Here is a 20006-nt window from a genome sequence, read left to right on the forward strand (position 1 = left end):
TTCGTAGCTCCGCTCTCTGCGCCCCCTTCACCTGCCGCCTTGAACTTCAGGCCTCCGACAGGTAGGGCTTAGCTCACCCCGCTCTTGTCACTCCAATCAGTAGTGTTACGTGGCCGGCAGCAGGTGCGTCTCGTGTCAGTGAGCAGCACCCTAGATCAGCAGTACAGGTCTCACTCCGCCGTCTGACCTCCACCAGCTCCGGGCCGCCGCCATTTTTGTTGCCGCGGCTCCGAGTCGTCCACAGCGCCCTCAACTCGCGAGGTCGCCGCTCACCTCCCGGTCGCCGGGATACCCCTGCTTCGCTCCCCCCGGTGAAGATACCAGCACTTGCCGCTTCTGGACTCTCCCGGAGCTACAGTCCCGCTATGCGTTCCACGGCGTCATCGGGAGCGAGAGATCTTCGGTCCCTCCTCCCCCGGTTCATCGTCGCGGCGTAGAGGACCTCGCATAGGTCAGGGAGGGCTTCTAGTTATGCCCAGATCTGCCGCTTCCCTTCCCGCACCCTTCCGATAACTTTCGGACCGAAGTTGCGGGTCAAAAGCGTAATTATGCAGAATAAATCAGAGATCTGGTGCGGAGCTCCGAGCTCACGCCGCCTCTCCCATCGGTGCCCAAGCCACGCCCCCCTTCCTGAGTGGAGATCATGACAGACGTCTTTGAATTCACAATGAAGCCTAGGTTCTCAAGAGTTCTATTGTCCAGGATAGGGGTTTTAGCAGTTCTGACCTGTCTTGCGACATGATGAGAATGTCGTCTAGATATATGATAAGGTGAACTCCCCTTTCTCTGAGATGACTGAACACTGGACGAAGGACCTTGGTGAAACACCATAGGGTCGAGGATAGGCCGAAGGGTAAGCAGCAGAGCTGGTAAGCCACGCCCCTCCAAGAAAACCGTAGGAATTTCTGGCTGTCCCTGTCCATGGGAATAGTGATCCTTGAGATCCAGTTTTACCAGCCAGTCGTTGGCTTGTAAAATGTCTCTCAAGACCTGAATTCCCTCCATTTTGAAATGTCTGTATATTAGGAACTTGTTTAGTTCTTTTAAGTTTAAGACAGGTCGCCAACCCTTGTTTTTCTTTTTTACCAAAAAAATTGTACTCACAAAACTTAAATTAAAGCGCCTTTTTCTAACATCTCGGTCACCTCCTTTTCTAGTAGACTCATTTTTTCCACATCTAAGGATAGCTCTCTGGCTCTCATCGATTGTACAGGGTATTTCCAGAAATGTATCTTGAACCCTGCCATGGTTTGCAGTACCCATGGACCCTTTGTTATCTTTTCACAAATTTTAATGAATAATCTTAGCATTCCACCTACTTTCTTAGTAGAAGAAGTGGTCTTGTTTACTTTGGTAACCTTGGCTTGAGACTCCACTGGTTCTTCCCCCTCGGGTTCTCTGGTTCCTCCCTCTTTGAGGGTAGAAATTTCTGCTTTGACGGTAGCCTCTTCCGTAATTGGTAAACCCTCGTTGCTACTGAGGAAAAACTGTTCACGGCTGGCAACCAGTCCCCTCCTGTCAGCCCTTCCAAAAAGGTGTCTTTGAACCAAACACTCTGTGCATGTTGTTTTGCGCTTTACTAAAGGCCATTAAGTTAAAAACGTATTTCCCCAAGGTCTTGACAAAATCATCTCCGAAAAGGAGACCCTTTGTGTCTCTCATTTGCTCTTTAGTTGACAGGTCGGCAAGTTTTGGATTAATTCTCATTAAGACGGCTTTGCGTCTTTCTGAAATCAGATTTACGTTAGCATTATCTAAAATGCATATGGCTCTTTGGGCCCATTCTCCTGAGAGGTCCACGTTAATAGGTGTCTTATTACCTCTAGCGTCTTCAGCCATATCAAGAATGCGGGTCAAAGGACCAAGGATGTCCAGGAATTTGTCCTGACATTGCTTCAGGCATTTCTCAATTCCCTTCCTTGGGTCCTTTCCATATTTGAACAGAAAGGTTATTAAATCAGGATCTAAATTAGGGGTGTTGCAAAGCTTGTCCATCGTTGAGAGGCTTGGGCACTCATTTCTCAGGAGTTTACGGGTTTCCCTGTCTAGGGGTTTCTTAACCCAGTGTGACAGGTATCTAGATACGTGGTTCAATGGCCATCACTCTGCGCTTCATTGGTGTCTTATAGAGGTAGTATTAAACATTTCGCCCCCAAAGGGATCTTTGATTTCCTGTGATGTAGAGGGTTGTTCTGTGGAAATCGAAAATAATTTCAGTTAGTATAAGCTGAAGCCATCTTGTTTGTGGCATCTATTTTGTCAGCTATGTAATTCTTCTGTCTTCACTTTTGCTGCCCTTCGATTCTGCTTGAGTCATCAGCTTTAGTTAACTCCTTCGGTACTGGGCCAAAACAATATATGTGCTGAGCAAAGGCCTGTAGCTGCTGAAATGCACCTAGTCCAAGATGTAAGTGTCGACTATTTCTGGCTGCTGTAAGCAGTTCTGTACCCCCTCCCACTTTGCTGACTAAGTGATCTCCCATCTGCCCATTTTTGTAGGTAACTATTCCTGTGTAGGTCTGTATCGTCTATTTGTAACTACATGCTTACTCTGCAACAAAGTATGTATATAAGCACCATGGTATGTGTATTCAATGGAACACTTGAGGGTGTTGTATGGACGTAGTACCGCTCATGAGTTATTAGTAAGGTCGCAGAAGCGGCACTCTTGATTTGCTTGGCCAAGATTCTGGTTTTGTTTGTTTAAATTCTTTTTTGCAAAAGATAAAGGCAGGTAATGTGGAGATTTTTCTCTACTTTGGAATATTTTGGAACAGTAATCTTTTACAAAAATTTGGTAGCATGCCTGTTTCCAACACACTCCATAGGCTGTGTTGCTGTCTATGAAGGTACCAAAATGGATTTAGACAGAAGTCATCTGGCTCCTCGGAGGGGACATCTAATAGGCATATGTACATTAAATATGGTATTTCTTCCATAATGTATAGTACACTGTGGAACAAATATATGAAAAAGGATCCTGATTTACGATGGCCTGTGAATGGGTCATTTGACTTTAAAAAGATTCAATATTTAGAGCAGTGTTTATTCAAGAAAAAAAGTCAGCAAGATATGTTTGATTGTGTACGAATGTGGGAGAAAGAAGTGCATGAGAAAATGAGGAAAGAAAAAGCTATAGCACAGAAAGAACAGCGTAAAACAATATATCAAAAAGCATTGGAATTAAAAAATAAAGAGATGAAGGCAATAAAATAAAAAGAGGTAAGGGAGTGTTGTTTAATGGTAACTGGCCAGTACCCTATCAGGCGCCCCATTTATCCCATACTTAATAAATCTCAGGATGATTCCAACTTGTTAGATCGACCTTCGCCCCCGTATAAGTTTCCCTCTGCCTCATAGGATGATTTTTCCGTTGAAGAACATCTTTCTTCAGATGATAATGACATAGATAAGCAAGATGGGCAGCAGACTCGCTCCACTTTGTTGACGAAAAAGCCAATATTAGATCCACAGCTCACAAAGAAGCTTGTGGGACTATTTCTGCTCCAGACCCTGTAGCAATGGTACCGCAGTGGAAAGACTTAGAGCAGTTATATTTTGCAGAGAAGTTTACCTAGGAAGTAATACATGGTTTTAGAAACATTTCTAAAAACTTAGAGCCCAAGGATATCAATTCTGAATATAAACAATTAAGTGATGGAACTTTCCTTTTTTCAAATATATCCGATCTAATTAGGTGATTAGTTAAATTAACACATGATACACAACGTTTACAAGCAGAGCAAAAATCAGCTGGTAAAGTTAAAACTGCACAAACAGTTCAGACTCCAGTGCAAAAAGAAGTTTTGGGGACAGACAATGACCTTAGTGATACTGTGGTTACTATAAAACCGATGCGTGAAGCTGCGCTTCTGTATGTTCCTCCGAATGGTGTGGGAACAAGTGCCCATAAAGATTCAGATGATGCAAAGTGATATTTTGTTTATAATTGGGGCTATACTCCTTGGAGTATAGCAAACATTATGGCTCTTAAAGCTGCTTTGCCCAATCCGCGGAAAAATCCTGCCGCTTTCTATGAAGAAGTGGAAGGAGCCATAAGCTCCTGCACTATGACCTTGCCATATACTGATATGTTTTTTGGACTTATTTTGCCAACTGATATGTGGAAGACAATTCGGAAAATAGATGATAATGTAGCATATGGTGATACTTGGGTGCATTTAGAAGAAATAAATGCGCTAGGGAACTTGCGCAGAAACCACAACAGGAGATATTAGATCTTCCCAATGCTATTGTGACTAAGTTAAAAACTCTCATACCCCCTAAGAAAATAGATTGGACAATGTTAGCGTCTTATAAACAGAAAGCGGATGAGTCAGTTTCTGATTTCTTTACACAATTTGTTTGTCGACAGATTTGTCACTAACATGTTGCCAGAAATAGCTAGTTGCCTCAAGGCCAGCGAGAGTTTGTGGACTACTTCTTCCCCAATCTCCCTTTTGACTATGGCCCAGTATTATGAGCTTCAGGAATTTGAAGCAAAAGGCAAAGAGGATAAGAAGATTAAGGATTTAAAGACAAAAGTTATGTTGGCTCAAGTATATGGTCCACCATTCAGAGGTAGTGGTAGTGGCGGACGTGCAGTATATTCCCCTGGTGTACCCCCTTTCTCTCTAGCAACTTTGTCTTCTGACCAGTGTACTTATTGTAAAGAGATTGGACATTCTGAGTGCCCCCTTTTGCGAGGTCAGCAGTTTCAGCGGGGTAGGGGAAGTATGAGAGGACGTCCAGGGAATTCAGGACAAAGGGGAGGAATAGGAAATCGTCCCAGGTTTGAGGCAGTTGAACACCGACCAAATTATCCTAATACCTTTGATAGACGGAATCAATATCAAATGTCAGAATATTCAGCTGATGGTCTTGGGGGTTCTGATTATGCATAGGAATGCCTGGGATGGGGTTAGGAACCGGTTGAGGTGCCAGTAGATCAGAAAGGTCCTTATGTTGATGCAAATGTCTTGGGCTCTACTGAGCGATTTCTAGTTGATACAGGAGCTACTCGTAGTGCTCTGTCTAAAACATTGGTGTTCTTAGGGCTCCCCTGTCTGGCGCAATGATATAATCGATAGGATTCGATGGGACACCGACATCTAGCCCACTGTCACAGCCACTTGCATTCAGTCTTGATAAATTCACTACAGAAAGACCATTTTTGTTTTCCCCTACCACACCAGATAATATTGTGGGCATCGATATGTTCAAACATTTTCGTGCTACAATACGTTGTTCCCCAGAAGGTGTGCGTGTTATCTTAAATGATAACTATCCAATGGTGGAGAGACCTTGTCCCATTAAAGAGGATATTGCTCTGGCATCTTTACCTAGTACTTTATGGGCTACATCAGATACTGATGTGGGACAAATGTTTATCCCACCAGTACATATTTAAGTGAAGGAAGGTGCTTCATTGCCTCGACTGCCCCAATATAAAATATCTCGGGAAGGTGAAGAAGCATTGACGCACATTGTTCAGGATTTGATTAAGGTGGGGTTTGTGGAAGAAGTCCCTTATAATACCTGTAATAGCCCTATCCTTCCTATTTTGAAACGAGACAATGATACTAAAATTTACAGATTCATTATTGATTTACGAGAGGTTAACAAAATTGTGGTGCACCAATACCCTGTAGTCTCTGAGTCACAACACTTCTTACTACGGTTCCTCCTACTGCCACTACATTTAGTGTAATTGATTTGAAAAATTCATTATTTTCAATACCTATCCATCCTGATAGCTCTTATTTGTTCAGCTTCACTTTGAAAAATAGATCATACAGATTCTGTAGAGCTCCACAAGGGTATACAGAGAGTCCTAGTATTTATAGCCAGACATTGAAAAGGCAACTTGATTCTTTTTCTGTACCGAAAGGGGTGGCCCTTATTCAATATGTCGATGACATCTTGTTGGCTGCCGATACAGTGTAAAGAAGGAATACTGTCCTTGCTATCATTTCTTGCCTCTCTCATAATCACAAAGTCTCTCAGAAGAAATTGCAATTTTGTAGACAGCAGGTTACCTATTTAGGTAACCTCCTGTTAAAAGGAGGGGACGTGCACTCACACCAGATGGCAGAATGCCTTTCAACAGCTACCTGAAGCTCTTTTTTCTGCACCAGTATTATGAACTCCAGACTACACTAAGACTTTCACACTCTATGTACATGAGAGGGAAGGTTGTGCCCTCTCGGTTTTAACACAGACACACAGTGATAAACAACGTCCTTGTGCATATTTCTCAGCTGTCCTTGATCCAGTTGCCCGCGCACTACCTGGTTGTTTTCGAGCGTCAGCGGCTGTGTCCATACTTCAGAGTGAGGGAATAGTCTTGTCACATAGATTGTTTGTGTTAGTACCTAATTCAGTCGATGCCAAGGCTAAATCAAATGAAAAACAGCATCTGACTAGTGCCCGTTTGACAAGTTATGAATTGGAACTTTTGGTCCCTCATATCATGTTGAAAAGATGTTTGACTCTGAATCCTGCTACATTATTGCCACTTCTAGCTACTCAGTCTCAGTCACAAGAGTTACGTGACTGTATATCCCTTACTGAAGAACAAATAAAGGGTTGTGTTGGCCTACAAGATACACCTCTTTCTCGTGTTGATGGAGAATTGTGGGTCGTTGGATCTTGCCTGAAGCTGCCTTATGTCACTATATCTGCTGCTTATGTAATTACAGCACTGCAGACAGTAGTTGAGACAGCTCGTATCCCACAGAAGTCAGCTCAAGCAGCCGAGTTGATAGCACTGACAAGAGCATGTGAGCTTTGGCGTGGTACATAGTTTCGGTCAGCTTTGGAAAGAAAGAGGCTTTCTCACTTCACATGGGACACAAATAGTGCATGGGGAATTAGTACATAATCTCCTTACTTTCTTGAACTATCCTAAGAAAGTGGCAGTTGTTAAATGTAGCGCACACAAGAAAGTGACAGATAAAATAGGAGCAGGTAATGCCTTGGCGGATTACACAGCTCGGGAGACGGCAATACAGTGAAGTACCATATCTATCTATGTAGTTTCCTGGACATGCAACAATCTGCCTCTGTTGATGAATTAGACCAATGGTCTAAGGAGGGAGCATTGGATGATGAGGGCTGTTGAAGGAATCAAGAAATTACAACATGGAAGTTACCCACAGCCTATTTATACCCTATGATTCATATGGCACATGGGTTGGCACATGTTGGAGCATCCTCAATAGCAAAGCAACTTATGCAAGTTTGGGATCATCCAGAGATTGTCGGTACAGCTAAGAAAATAGTCCAGTCCTGTCTGATTTGTCTCCAATGTAATCCTGGAAAGGGAACTCAAACTCCAACAGGAGGATTTGCAATACCTACTGCACCTTTTGAGGTCCTGCAAATGCACTACATCCAGCTTGAACGCTGTAATAATCTGAAATATGTTCTGGTAGTGGTTTGTGCCTTTAATAAATGGGTGGAGGCATACACTACGAAAGATAATACAGCTCTTACTACAGCAAAGGTGCTCCTAAAGGAGTTCTTTCCCCGATTCGGCATTTGTCAAGTTTTGTGGAGTGCCAACAGACCCCATTTTATTGGGCAAGTTGTTGAGTATCCTATGAAAAGGTTGGGAATTAAGCAGAAATTTCATGTTGCTTTTCACCCACAATTAGCAGGACTAGTGGAACATTAGAACTCTATTCTTAAATTGAAATTGGCTAATATACAGGCTACCACATCTTTGAAATGGCCTGTTGCACTGCCTTTAGCATTGCTATTCATTAGATCGATATCACATACACGATCTGGCCTCACACCGTATAAGGTGGTTTTTGGAAGGCCAATGAGTATTTGGGGGATTCGTAAGCCATGCCCTATACATGATGTACCCTATGTATTGATGTATGATTATTTGTCTCAGTTGACTGACAGTTTCTCTTGTATTTATCAACAGGTTCCAGAGACTCTTCCAGACAGGTCCAAAGGTGAGGGCCACTGCTTGCGCCCTGGTGACTTTGCAGTTATAAAGTCCTTCCAGAGAGCCAGCTCCCTAGCACCGAAATGGCGAGACTGTAAGCAAGTGCTTCTGGCTACCAGGACTGCAGTTCGAGTGATGAACCGGAAGAACTGGGTCAATGCAACACACTGTGCAAGACCTAGTGAGCCCAGCTGTGTTGGCAGATCATCGCGACATCCTGGTCACAGAGACAGAACAAGCTGTGTTAGCTGAAGGATCTGAGGTAGTCTTCCCGGACTACACGAATCCTGGTACATCCCGATATCAGCTGCAACCAAGGAAGAAAGACACTTCGTTGCTGAAAAAGACTGTTTGAGCCACTGTCCTGGATGGTTAAAGCCTGACTACAAAGGGGGTTATTCAAAATCAAAAAAGAGGAATGGACACTTGTAACCGTGACAACTGGTTACTTAAATAACCCTCATAAACACGGTGTATGAGTCGTATAAAGCGGTGTATCTTTTTCTCCGCTCTCCACTCGCGTTATGGCACAGTCATTGGGTTAGTTAAGTTTGTAATATGCCAGCCTCAAGCCTGAGACAAACTCCGGTTCCACACGGTAGTGTCCAGAAATAGTGACTCGCCCAAGGGGAAAAAAGAATATTAAAAAACAGATTAGGTCTCTAAAATGCTTTAATATAGGTGAGAATTAGTCTGTTGGTTAAAAAGAAGAAGATTGGATATACTTAAAGACCGTGTAACTAGATCTCGTTATACCACTTGTAGTGTGTCGACATGTTTCTGCCCATCCTCGCCCAACCGGGTCTGTGGGGCATTCATCAGGACAATTAAAAGAATGATTGATACTTACACCATTTGTGTAGTAATAAGCGTTTTCTATTTCGCTATTGAGTTATCACCAAAGTTTCTTGTACCTAGGTAATAAAGACAGAGCATAACACAAACAAATATAGGCAAGTAGTGGCATATTAAGTTTGTTAGACATAATTGTAGTCGTAGTTCAAACAACAAATAGTAATCATTATTCATATCGCAGCGTTTATGCTGACTCTATAGACTTGTGAGAGTTATACTAAAAAAGAGGTAATCTTGTATGGGCTACTCAATGAGACAGAATGGAGAGACTGGGGGATATCAAAGGTGGAAATTATACCCCATAGTACTGTATTAAACTACCACCCTCTGGTGTTCAAAAGATGTGGTTCGTTATAATTATTTACTGAAATTGTGTTGGATAGATTTTGAATCGTTACCTTGGTGCATGCGTATATTAGCGTCATCGGGTGAACAGGCTGTAAGGAAAGAATGTTCGGTACGGCGTCACTACGAGTGGCTGATAATAAAATAACATAACTTTTCGATATTGCTAAGTCGGGAAAGGAGTTTCACTTACCCGCGTTTGAAGAAAACTGCTCCGTTTATGCTAGCTGTGCCCCCGGAAACAGTTTGGCTATGTTGGGCGTGTTCTATGTAGTGCACAACACATGGAGATAGAAATAGGACTGGCGGAGGACAGAAAAGTACTGCCGAGTCCGTGTTAATAACAAACCAATAATTATCCTTATATACCTGTCACAGATGCTAGCCAACCTCAAAAAATATATCGAGTATTTTTCAGTCAAGATGCCAATAGAATATATCGAAAATAAAGTAAAGAGCATACATCTCATATTCAGAACCAGTATTACTGTTGTAAACTGCGATGGACAATAAAGTTATTTGCAACAATCTAAAAGGAAACATTTTACATCCTCCCTATATATGTTATTGCAATCAACATTCCAATAAACATAATATGAGGTGGGCTGTATGGTATAATCTTCAACCACTGTCTTTGATTGGGACAAGAGTTCCACCATAAAATGCAAAGGGGGGAGGGATGGAGGAGTTGTCAACCTTTCAGTATGTAATATATGTTTATTTAGAAAATTGATGCCAGGGTATATTATCATTCAGGCCATCAATATTAGTACCCAGGCGGTCAACCCATCTTTGTTCTTTTTCGAATAGGTTTTTCTCGGGATTGTGAGTTTTATCAACTAGCATCTCAATCACTGTCCATCGAAGATCTTCTTCCTGTTGTCTTAATTCAATGAAATGTGAACACAGTTTGGTTGTATTTCTTTTGTTTTTGATATTACTCTTGTGTTCCCCAATTCGAATTTTGATTTTTCTTGTTGTCATCCCGATGTATCTTTTCTGGCATGGACAAGTTACCATATAAATAACATGGGATGAATTGCAATTCGTGTGTTGTCTTTGGGTCCAGGTTAGGGTCTCTGTGAGCTGTAACGTCTTGGTTACTGTGGTCAATTTACATATCAGGCAAGATCCGCATGGAAAATGTCCTATAATAGGGGCCATGTTCGGGTTTCTAACTATAGATGTGATTTGCCATCTCTGGGGTCTTGTGCGGACCAGAATGGGGGTTAGCCTTTTAGTGACAGGCTCGTCTCAACCTCAGTGAAGTAATCAACATCTACCCAGGACCTTAGGGCATCATCTGTTTTATTATTTGTCAACTAAATGAATATGCCTAAGGAGAAGAAACCAGCTGCTGCAAGAGTTTGTAGCAAAAGAACAATGATTTTTACTGGACTCTCTTAGACTGTTGTTATTGTTGTTGCAATAAAATGGATTGCAGAGGAAGTACCCCCTGTCCGAAATCTACTGACTTGTACTACTCCTGTTCCCACTGAACACCATTATTTCACTCTTCCTTATCATGAGCAGAAGCACAGAATGTCCTACCTCAATAACACTTTCATTCAGATGTTGCACCATTCACACAACACTACAAATGTTACCAACTGCTGGGTATGTGGAATGATGCCAGCTCATCAGAAAAAGGGAGGAACGCCTTTTATTCCCTTGCCGTTTTCACATAATGGCTCCTGCAGAGCCTGGTTTGCATTGTTGTGGGCTTCTGAAGTTGCTAACATTATTTATGCTAATGTAGGAGGACTAAACACTCAATTGTATAGGGTTTGTTATCCTGATGAGGAAGGAGATCCACAAGCTAACAGAACAGTATGGGAAATGGAGGAGTATCGGCGAGGATATTCCTCTGCGCGCTATGTTTTCCTTAACACTCGAACAACCAAGGGAAATGGGCCTTCTGTTATTGCTGTCGCTGGAGCTCAAGCGGATCTCTGTGTGAGCAGTATTGGCAGTATACATGTGGGAAAAGTGACTGTACTTTAGTGTTGAATATTACTGAAAATAACAATAGCAGCTTTTTGTCCTCACATAATACTTATTTCATTTGCGGAAGTAAAGGGTATTATCATCTACCTATTGGCTGATCAGGTAGCTGCTACGTGTCCTTTTTGCTTCCACCTGAGTTTTTGGTACCTTCATCCTACCATACAGACTATAAACTGTATAGTGACATTTCTAAGAGCCGATTCAAGAGGACAATAAATAATGATGAGGTGGATCAAACTGATACTGCACTGCAGCAGTATATTGACTTTAACTTGGGACTATTCTTCTTTGTTGGTGCGGCCTTAAACAGCCGAAAAATCTGATGTTTGACACGTGTTGTAGAGGCTGTAACCAATCAGACAGCAATGGCGCTTGGAAATATTACAGAAGAACTACAAATTGCTGGAACTGTGATGCTCCAAAATAGAATGCTCCACCACTGTCAGCCAGGATAACTGGCTGACCGTGCTGGAGCATGTCGCATCATCGGGAGTAGCTGTTGCATTTACATCCCTGACCACGCCCCTTCTGTTTTTGATGCATTTTCCAAGATGCACAAAATACCCATTACTAGGATTAAGGGACATGGACTTTGACTGGATGTTTACTGTCTGGGGCTGGAAATTACTTTCAGCTCTCAATATATTTGTTTCTATTCTTTTCAATTGTTGCCTATATATCCAATGCGGCCCTATGCTTTGTTCCCTTTGTGTTTCTACTTGCACCTTGTGTATACCGTCTGAGCAAAATGCTAAGAATGTGAATGCCCAATTAGCAAGTGATCAAGAAATCAATAAAAGGATGCAGATTGATATAAATTATATTTTGCGTATTCCTTCGAAAGAACATGTCTTCAGCATATGCTCAAAGGGCCATCTGTGAAAATCGAAAATAATTTTTGTTAGCATAAGCTGAAACCATCTTGTTTGTGGCATCCATTTTGTCACCTATGTTATTCTTCTGTCTTCACTGTTACTTGCCCTTCTTTCTGCTTGGGAGTTTTTGGCACCTGCATCCTACCATAAAGACTATAAACTGTATAATGACATTTCTAAGAGCTGATTCAAGAGGAAAATAAATAATGATGATGTGGATCAAACTGATACTGCACTGCAGCAGTATATTGACTTTAACTTGGGTCTATTCTTCTTTGTTGGTGCGGCCTTAAACAGCCGAAAAATCAGACTTTTGATTGGACCAAAGCAATATATGTGGTGAGGAAAGGCCTGTAGCTGCTGAAATGCACCTGGTCCAAGATGTAACTGTTAACTATTTCTGGCTGCTGTAAGCAGTTCTGTTCCCGCTCCCACTTTGCTGACTAAGTGATCTCCCATCTGCCCATGTTTGTCGGTAACTATTCCTGTGAGGGTCTGTACCTTCTATTTGTAACTACATGCTTACTCTACAACAAAGTCTGTATATAAGCACCATGGTCTGTGTATTCAATGTACTACCTCCTAGAACACTTGAGGGTGTTGTATGGATGTAGTCCCGCTCATGAGTTGAGTGATTAATAAACTTGTTATTTGAATTCCAGCTTCAGTGCTAATCTCTATTTTGTTGGTCTACACACCCCTGGACAGAGAAGGGTGACCTCTGCACAGGTGTGCCCATTAAAAGGCACATTTCCACAGAACTACATGTTCATCAAAGCTTTTCAGGGTTTCATAATTGTCTTGGGGATCGAAAATTAATTCGCCCACCTCTTCATCATATGATATATTGTCACTTGACATAAGGCTGTCTCTATGTGCTAAGAAGGTCACTCTTTCTTGATATGCAGCTAAGGGCACCTATCACTTCTGCCCCGTTCAGGAGGCCAGTCTCTCTTGTGCTGCTATGAGCACCAATCTCTATTGCAGCACGATGACTACCATCACTGAAGGCATTGTAAGAAGCCTTATGAAGATGTTTCTTCTTGGGAGAAACCTTTCTCCCTCTTTGGGGTTCAGAGGTAGAAGGCAATTCACCATCTGAAAGTGAGAAATAAATTTACTCTACAGGGGAATCCCTCTTCCTCTTGGTCAATATGGTGTTCAGCGCCTTTCTCACAGAGGTTCTGAGCTCCTCTTCAAGGAATATCTTAATGTTATCACCCAATCGGTAATGGAAGTCATCATTAATGTTGTTTCTTTCAGCCATAAGCTTTCTCTCTCTCTCTCTCTCTCTCTCTCTCTCTCTCTCTCTCTCTCTCTCTCTATATATATATATATATATATATATATATATATATATATTTGTATATTCACTGAAAAAACCATAGGTTTCACACCAGTTATAGTTAGGAATTAGCATTTAAAAAACCTATTAAATTCACTGAAAAAAACATAGGTTTCACACCAGTTATAGTTAGCTAGAAATTTTACTCGCATAAAACCATTGAAATACCCACGTTATAGTTAGTTGGACTCACTATAACTTGCGCGTGCAATGCACTGCTGAAGACGTCACATATTACATCACTCATGACATGGTCAGTGACATCACTCATGACATCACTGATGACACCATCCTTGTGAAACTGACATGGTCACTGACCATGTCATGAATGATGTAATATGTGACATCATCAGCAGTGGATTGCGGGTGCGCGAAATATAGTTAGTACAACTAACTATATAGGAGCAATTTCAATGGTTTTGTATGAGTGAAATGTCCAGCTAACTATAACACCCCTAAAACTTATAGTTTTTTGAGTGAATTTTAAAGGTTTTTTAAATGCTAATTCTAACTATATAAGGCCTGAAACCTATTGTTTTTCAGTGAATATATATATATATATACACACACACTCATATATATATATATATATATATATATTATATACACACACATATATATATATATATATATATATATATATATATATATATATATATATATATATATATATATATATATATATATAATATTATACAAATCTGGTGTACTCCTGCTATGCATCCTCTAACCTAAGTATCTAGGGTGTGTGTAAGGATTCTGCCAAGAATCCCTGTACTGGATGATCCAAGCCCCGTTGCCTGAAGGGAAAGAATGTAGGTTCCCATCGTGATCACGAGCTGGACGCCTATCTTAGGGATATCAGCATGTTGCTGGTCCAAAGCAGCAGCATGCAGAGACCTCACCAATGACAGCAAAGCACTCCTCGACCAACATCCGGAAATAGACGTTTATTTATAACTAAAGACATCCTTGCCTTGGCCCTAGATCTTGGTCACGCCACCATTGCTTATGTGTTATAGATAGCCCTGTTGCCACATGTACGAAACAAACAATCACATTTGCACAATGTATGTATTAACATTGTACATGATGTGTCTTGGTATTATGATAGTGTTCTTGCAAAGTTTGTTTGTAAGCAAGTATAGTTTCCTGGAAACAAATCCGCACTGTCATGGTTGCAAATGTGTGGTAAAAGTCATTGTGTGAGGGTGAAGGCAACAAGTGCTTAATTTGTGCCGGTGCTTGCCGGTGCGTAGCACCGGTACTTACTTATCAGGGCCGGGTCTATGCGCCTGCTGCTTGCATGTCACATTATTCTAATTATATTTTTGACTTGACTTAATTGATTAAATACTGTCTCCTCCTCACTGACTCACTCGGCACAGTGTTGTTCTCGACGTCTCCCATGACCGCCTGAGCCATTCAGATGGAATTGCCACTGCTGCCCTTAGGAGGTGGGCGGAAGACGGATATCTGCTTCGCCTTCCTGTATGGCTGAATTCCCATCAGGTTACTGTAGTCGGGCAGCAGAACCCCCGAGTATTATCTGGCGGAGTTAGGTGCGCAGGATAACACCATTTGACCGTGGTGACACCAGGATTGACTCTCTTTTCCGGCACCAGCAGTGACACAGGTTGACACCTACCCAGAGATGTGTGCGGTTTTCTTTCTTCATTGGCAGAGCAGCACGCAAGGACCTTAGGTCACCAACAAACATTGAAGCTGCACATGGACAGTGGAAAGCAAACATCCTGCCTGGGGACCATAGTGTGCTATGTGTTCTTTTTTTGGCAGGGGGAGGGGGGTGGTGGATATGAGTTGTTAGGGAAACCTAACATTCACCCTAATGTTGACCACGATTCGGCCCTCGGTTCTCAGTGCCCCCCTTCCTGCTCCAGGCTGGGCTTGCACTGTCACAGGTGGGGAGGGGTGGGGGGAGGACGAGTGCTCCAGTGCACACACTGTGAAATGCACCTCCACAGGAGGTAAAGCGCACCCCCAAACCCCAGCCAGCACCCGCGGCCCGCCTCTCATCCATGTACCACCCAAGCCGAACCTGCTTACTCTGCAAGTTGGAACGGGCCCTGAGGCCTGTCAAGAGGTAGAAAGCACTATAGAAATGGCACGGGCTTGTCACCCTTTTTGGGACTGGTCCGTAATATTTAACTGTGAATTTAAATTGGTGTCTCTCGCCCTGGTCTCTCTTCTGTCTGGACGGCTCAGCTGCATCCACCCCTTCCAGACCAGCAGATGAGGGTCTCTCCTTCTCTCACATCTGAGGATCAGGCTATCCTAAAAAGCCAGGAAGTGCTCCTCTGTGATTCCAATGCCCCGGCCGACTTCCAGGCGCTATATCAGACGCATTGTTGGCTTCATCGTTCCCCGGCACGCTTTTGCCCGCCCATGCGTTGCTGTAAGTGTTTTGATTAGCTGACCTGTACTTCATCGCGGGGCAGGCGGGCCCTGGAAAAGTCAAAAGATGTACTTCCGGTGGCTAACATTACTGAAGCGCGCTCTGCACGTGATTTTTGGCACAGAGAGCCCAGGGCAGCTCCGCTCTCTGCAGCAGAAAGGTGAGTTAGTTTTTTTTATTAAGCAAACATTTTCCTGTTAGTGTTAAATGAAAAATATAAATGCCGCCCAGGGGACATTGCCACTGGAATGCTCTATCGTAAAATGCTAAAAGGTTTGTGGAAGTTGTGTTTAACTTTAAATTCGAATTTTCTTGCAGCAGCTTTTATATGTGGGAGTACATCCATGTTCTGCCTCTAGAAAAACCTTTATGTTGTTCAAATGCCCACGGTAATGGCGGCGCTGTTTAGAGAGTCAATGTAGATGTTCATCCCTAAGTGCCACAGCCATAGCATCGAAATTGTTGCTTGTTTTTTATCGGGTCATCATTACTAGTGGAAATATTGGCACTAGCCTGCTTTAATGACGTCTTGTCAAAGGTGCTGAGGGACATCTCTTTGATGTATTTATAGATGCGTTTAAGAATCTTTTTTACCCGTTGAGCAATTTTAGATTTAAACCCTCCTTTTAGAGCCTTGGCTGTATGTCAGTGTCAGTGTTTTTTTCACCTAACAAGTGTCCAATCTAAATGCGTGTGCGTGATGGAGCGCGTGACAGAGAAGGAAAACAAAAGTGAGGTGCGAATCAAATTACATTTCTAGAGCGGGACATGTAGAGCCATAACTAAACCAAAGCAAAACCAAAAGTGTCAGTTCAGAACAAAAATGTGGTTAGAACGAGAAAATAAATGTTTAAAGCACAGACAAAACTTGATTGCCCCATATTTTTTCACACATTTGTTGACTGCGGTTCCTGTATTGTTTTTGCGGAGTGCAGTCAACCCTTAACCCCCCAAAATGAACATAAAATAACAATTACAGCAAAGCACTTAGAACTAAGGTGCTTCTTTTCAAAAGGTCAAGATTTGCGGCAACTTAGCATTTGTGCTGAACTGGTTGGTTTAGCGCCAAGTAATTGGTGGGTGGAGCCAGTAGAGGAAGTGGGTGGAGACGGAGAAAAGTAGATGTGGCCTCCGACAAACATTTGAGCACCTGCACTTCATATTTTACAAATTAAGCACTGAGGCAACTTTAGGAATTGTTTCCCTCTAGGCCTAACTAGGACACATGGCAGGTTGGGGGAGATGTTCTCTTGCACTAGCTTTCATATATTGACTCGCATGCAGTTACTCTCATTAACAAGAGCCTCACGTTTACTCAGTCTGACTAAGTCTTACTCAATCTCACTGACTCACTCAGCTTCACTATTCTCAATCAGAGCTCCTCAATCTCACAGTGACTTGCTCATTCACACTTATTCAATCGCAGTCTCATTCTGACTCAGTCTGATTCTGACTCCCTTGGTCTCAGTCCCACTGACCCGTTTAGTCTCCTTCATTCAGTCCCACTCAATCTCACTCAGTCCCACTAATTTTCGTTTTCTCTCAGTCCTACTCTGATTCAGTTAGTCTCACTTAGTCTAACTCTTCCCACTCAATCCCACTCATTCGACCCACTCAGCCTCACTCAGGCCTACTCACTGATTCTCATTCACTCAATCTCACTGTGACTCATCCAGTCTCACTCAGACTCACTCATTCTAACTTAGTCTCACTCATTTTTGCTTAGTCCCACTCATTCTGACTCACTCAATTTCAGTCCAATGCACTTTGACTCTTATCAGTCTCACTGATTCTCATTTTCACTCAACCTCACTCAGATTGACTAATTTAGTCACACTCGTAGTCACTCAGTCTCACACAGAGTAACACTCAGTTACACTCACGGTCATTTTAACTCATTCATTCATTCTCATGTATATTCACTTTTCCTATCACTCATTCTCACTTACTCTGACTCACACCTTCACAGACTGTCTTTCACACATGCACACACACTCGCTCACAGACACACACTCTCTCCCATACCCTCACACCATTGAAAAAGTCTTGTGTACTTACCTTGCTGACTACACAGGTCCCGTTTGGACTCCTGCTGTTCCATTTACTCCTGGGCAGCCACACAGGTCCTGTCAGCTTCCAGTAGTAAAGCATGAAAAAGACCTCAAACCTGCACAATTGTCAGTACCAGGCTTCAGTCTGAGCTTTTCTGCCCCATGCTTTCCCAACTCTGTGATGATTTGGGAAACGAAGGGAAGACAAGCTGATTGGTGGCAGCCCCAGCATCGCAGGGTGTAAGCCTACAGCACCCATGGCTACCTTTAGCAGTTATACTTTAGTATGTCACAATTGGGGGCGGCTCTGAGGTGTGCCGAGGCTAGGGCTGGGGTTTCATCCTCCCTGAGCCATCTCTCCGATGGCTGGTGCAGGTGCCTTCATTTGCCTGCACCAGCTATCACTAACTGCCTCAGGCTGTTGCTGGTCCCGAAGTAGGTCGGCATTCTTCATTATACCAGTGTTTTAAAACAATAAATGAAAAATCAATATATCAAATTCTATAAAAGCTGGTTGATTGGCTAAGAAACCCCACAAGATAATCGAAATACTAAGCCAAACAAAAAATAAACAATATATTCGAATAAGTTGAATTATCACATTTCTATAAATCAAATACCTCAGCTACATTAGTAATTGTGCCATTGCATGTTAAAACGTACACCTGAATAAGTGTACACTTATAATGCAAATTGGGGATAAATAAAACAAAGTATATGAGGAGTATATCACTATCTTCGTTGTCGTTTTACACAGACACTAGTCTGATATCACTCACCACAAAGTTGTTCACAAAAAAGGACCCCATTTCTTTTGGTCACTTGAAGCGGTAGAGAGCATTTAGAGAAACAGACCATGACCACCGCTCCTGTTTTGCCACCCCTATTACTCAATATCTTTTTTTATTTCGAAGAAGATTCTTTGGAAAAAACTATTGAGCATTATTATTCCTGCATAATCCAGATATTGTACAAAGGCACCCATTCTTAAAAAAAAAATGTAACTGCACTGACAGTAACTACACTTACGGTGAAGGAATTATCGGCAATAAAAGCAGCTTTTGAAAAATTGACAAATAATTTATATAGAACACAAATAGCTGTAACTGTATGTTAATTTATGGCGCAATAATTTTACCTCCTGTCCAGGTAGGCTGTTTTTCATATGTGAGGATGTTTAATACTTCATACCGTTTCTTTGTCTTGGAATTGTCTTTCTATAAGAGCGGTTTTTAGATATCATGCAACCAATGTCACTCCCATAGCAACAAATTATTATTCATTGGCCTTATTTGCAATGTAAGCATTACACATTTCTGAATTGTATTCTAATTCGATAGAACACATTTCAAAGCCAGAATTTATTGAATAAAATATTTAATATACAACATGGTGTAGATATGAGAATATATTTCACAGCATGTGTTTATTCTTATTTATAGATTCCGTTGAAGAGATACTTCCTACACTTCAAGAAGAAAAGAAGGGGAAGGTAGGTTCTTCCCTACAATAAGGACTATTGTTTTGTTTTCCTAGGCTGGGATTTAGAATACGTCAAAAATTGTTATTATCACCAGGAGCATTGGTATCTGGGCATACTGAAAGAACACAGAATGGAAGAAAGACTTAAAACAAGATCCCCCATTCTGCGGACTAATGTAGCAAGAAATGCTCACGGTAGGTTCCTCTAGCTGCCCAATTGGACCACCCTTATTGGTGTTGGGTGCGTTGGCAGGGCATTGTCTAGGAGTCGATCTAAATATTTTTAGAGAGAACAGACTGGAAGTACCAGTCACACCTGATTGTCTGCTGCACATAATTGCATTGCAGCATCTGAAGGCCTCCAGGCTTCGCAGATCGGAATCCTGAGCAGTCATGGAGGTTCTCAACTGCGGAGCTGGGTTTGCATCCAGTCGGCACGGTTCAGTGCTTAATGTGAGCAGGTGCTTTCAGGTGCTCAGCACCGGCACTTCTTTCACAGGGCCGGGGCTACAATTTCTGATTCTTCAGGCGGTGGTCTCAATATTAGTTCTTCAAATTCAAAATAAAAAGAATAACATACATTGCATGGTGACTGGCTGGTAAATGTTCATTGACAGGCCAGCATACTCCTGTCCAGGCAGGCATGATTGTGTATCACCACGTTAGT

General features: G+C 42.3%; 1 protein-coding gene across 1 annotated transcript in view; it reads left to right on the forward strand.

Moving 5' to 3' along the window:
* Positions 1 to 20006, forward strand: part of LOC144824568 (cyclic nucleotide-binding domain-containing protein 2-like) — a 487609-nt gene that overhangs the window by 33226 nt on the left and 434377 nt on the right. Inside the window, exon 2 of the mRNA XM_078683625.1 lies at positions 19300 to 19349. Within this exon, the coding sequence (XP_078539751.1) occupies positions 19300 to 19349 (50 nt within the window). The remainder of the gene's footprint in view (positions 1 to 19299; positions 19350 to 20006) is intronic.

The sequence above is a fragment of the Lissotriton helveticus genome, chromosome 3_1 (assembly GCF_964261635.1).
Source record: "Lissotriton helveticus chromosome 3_1, aLisHel1.1, whole genome shotgun sequence".
NCBI classification, from domain to species: domain Eukaryota; kingdom Metazoa; phylum Chordata; class Amphibia; order Caudata; family Salamandridae; genus Lissotriton; species Lissotriton helveticus.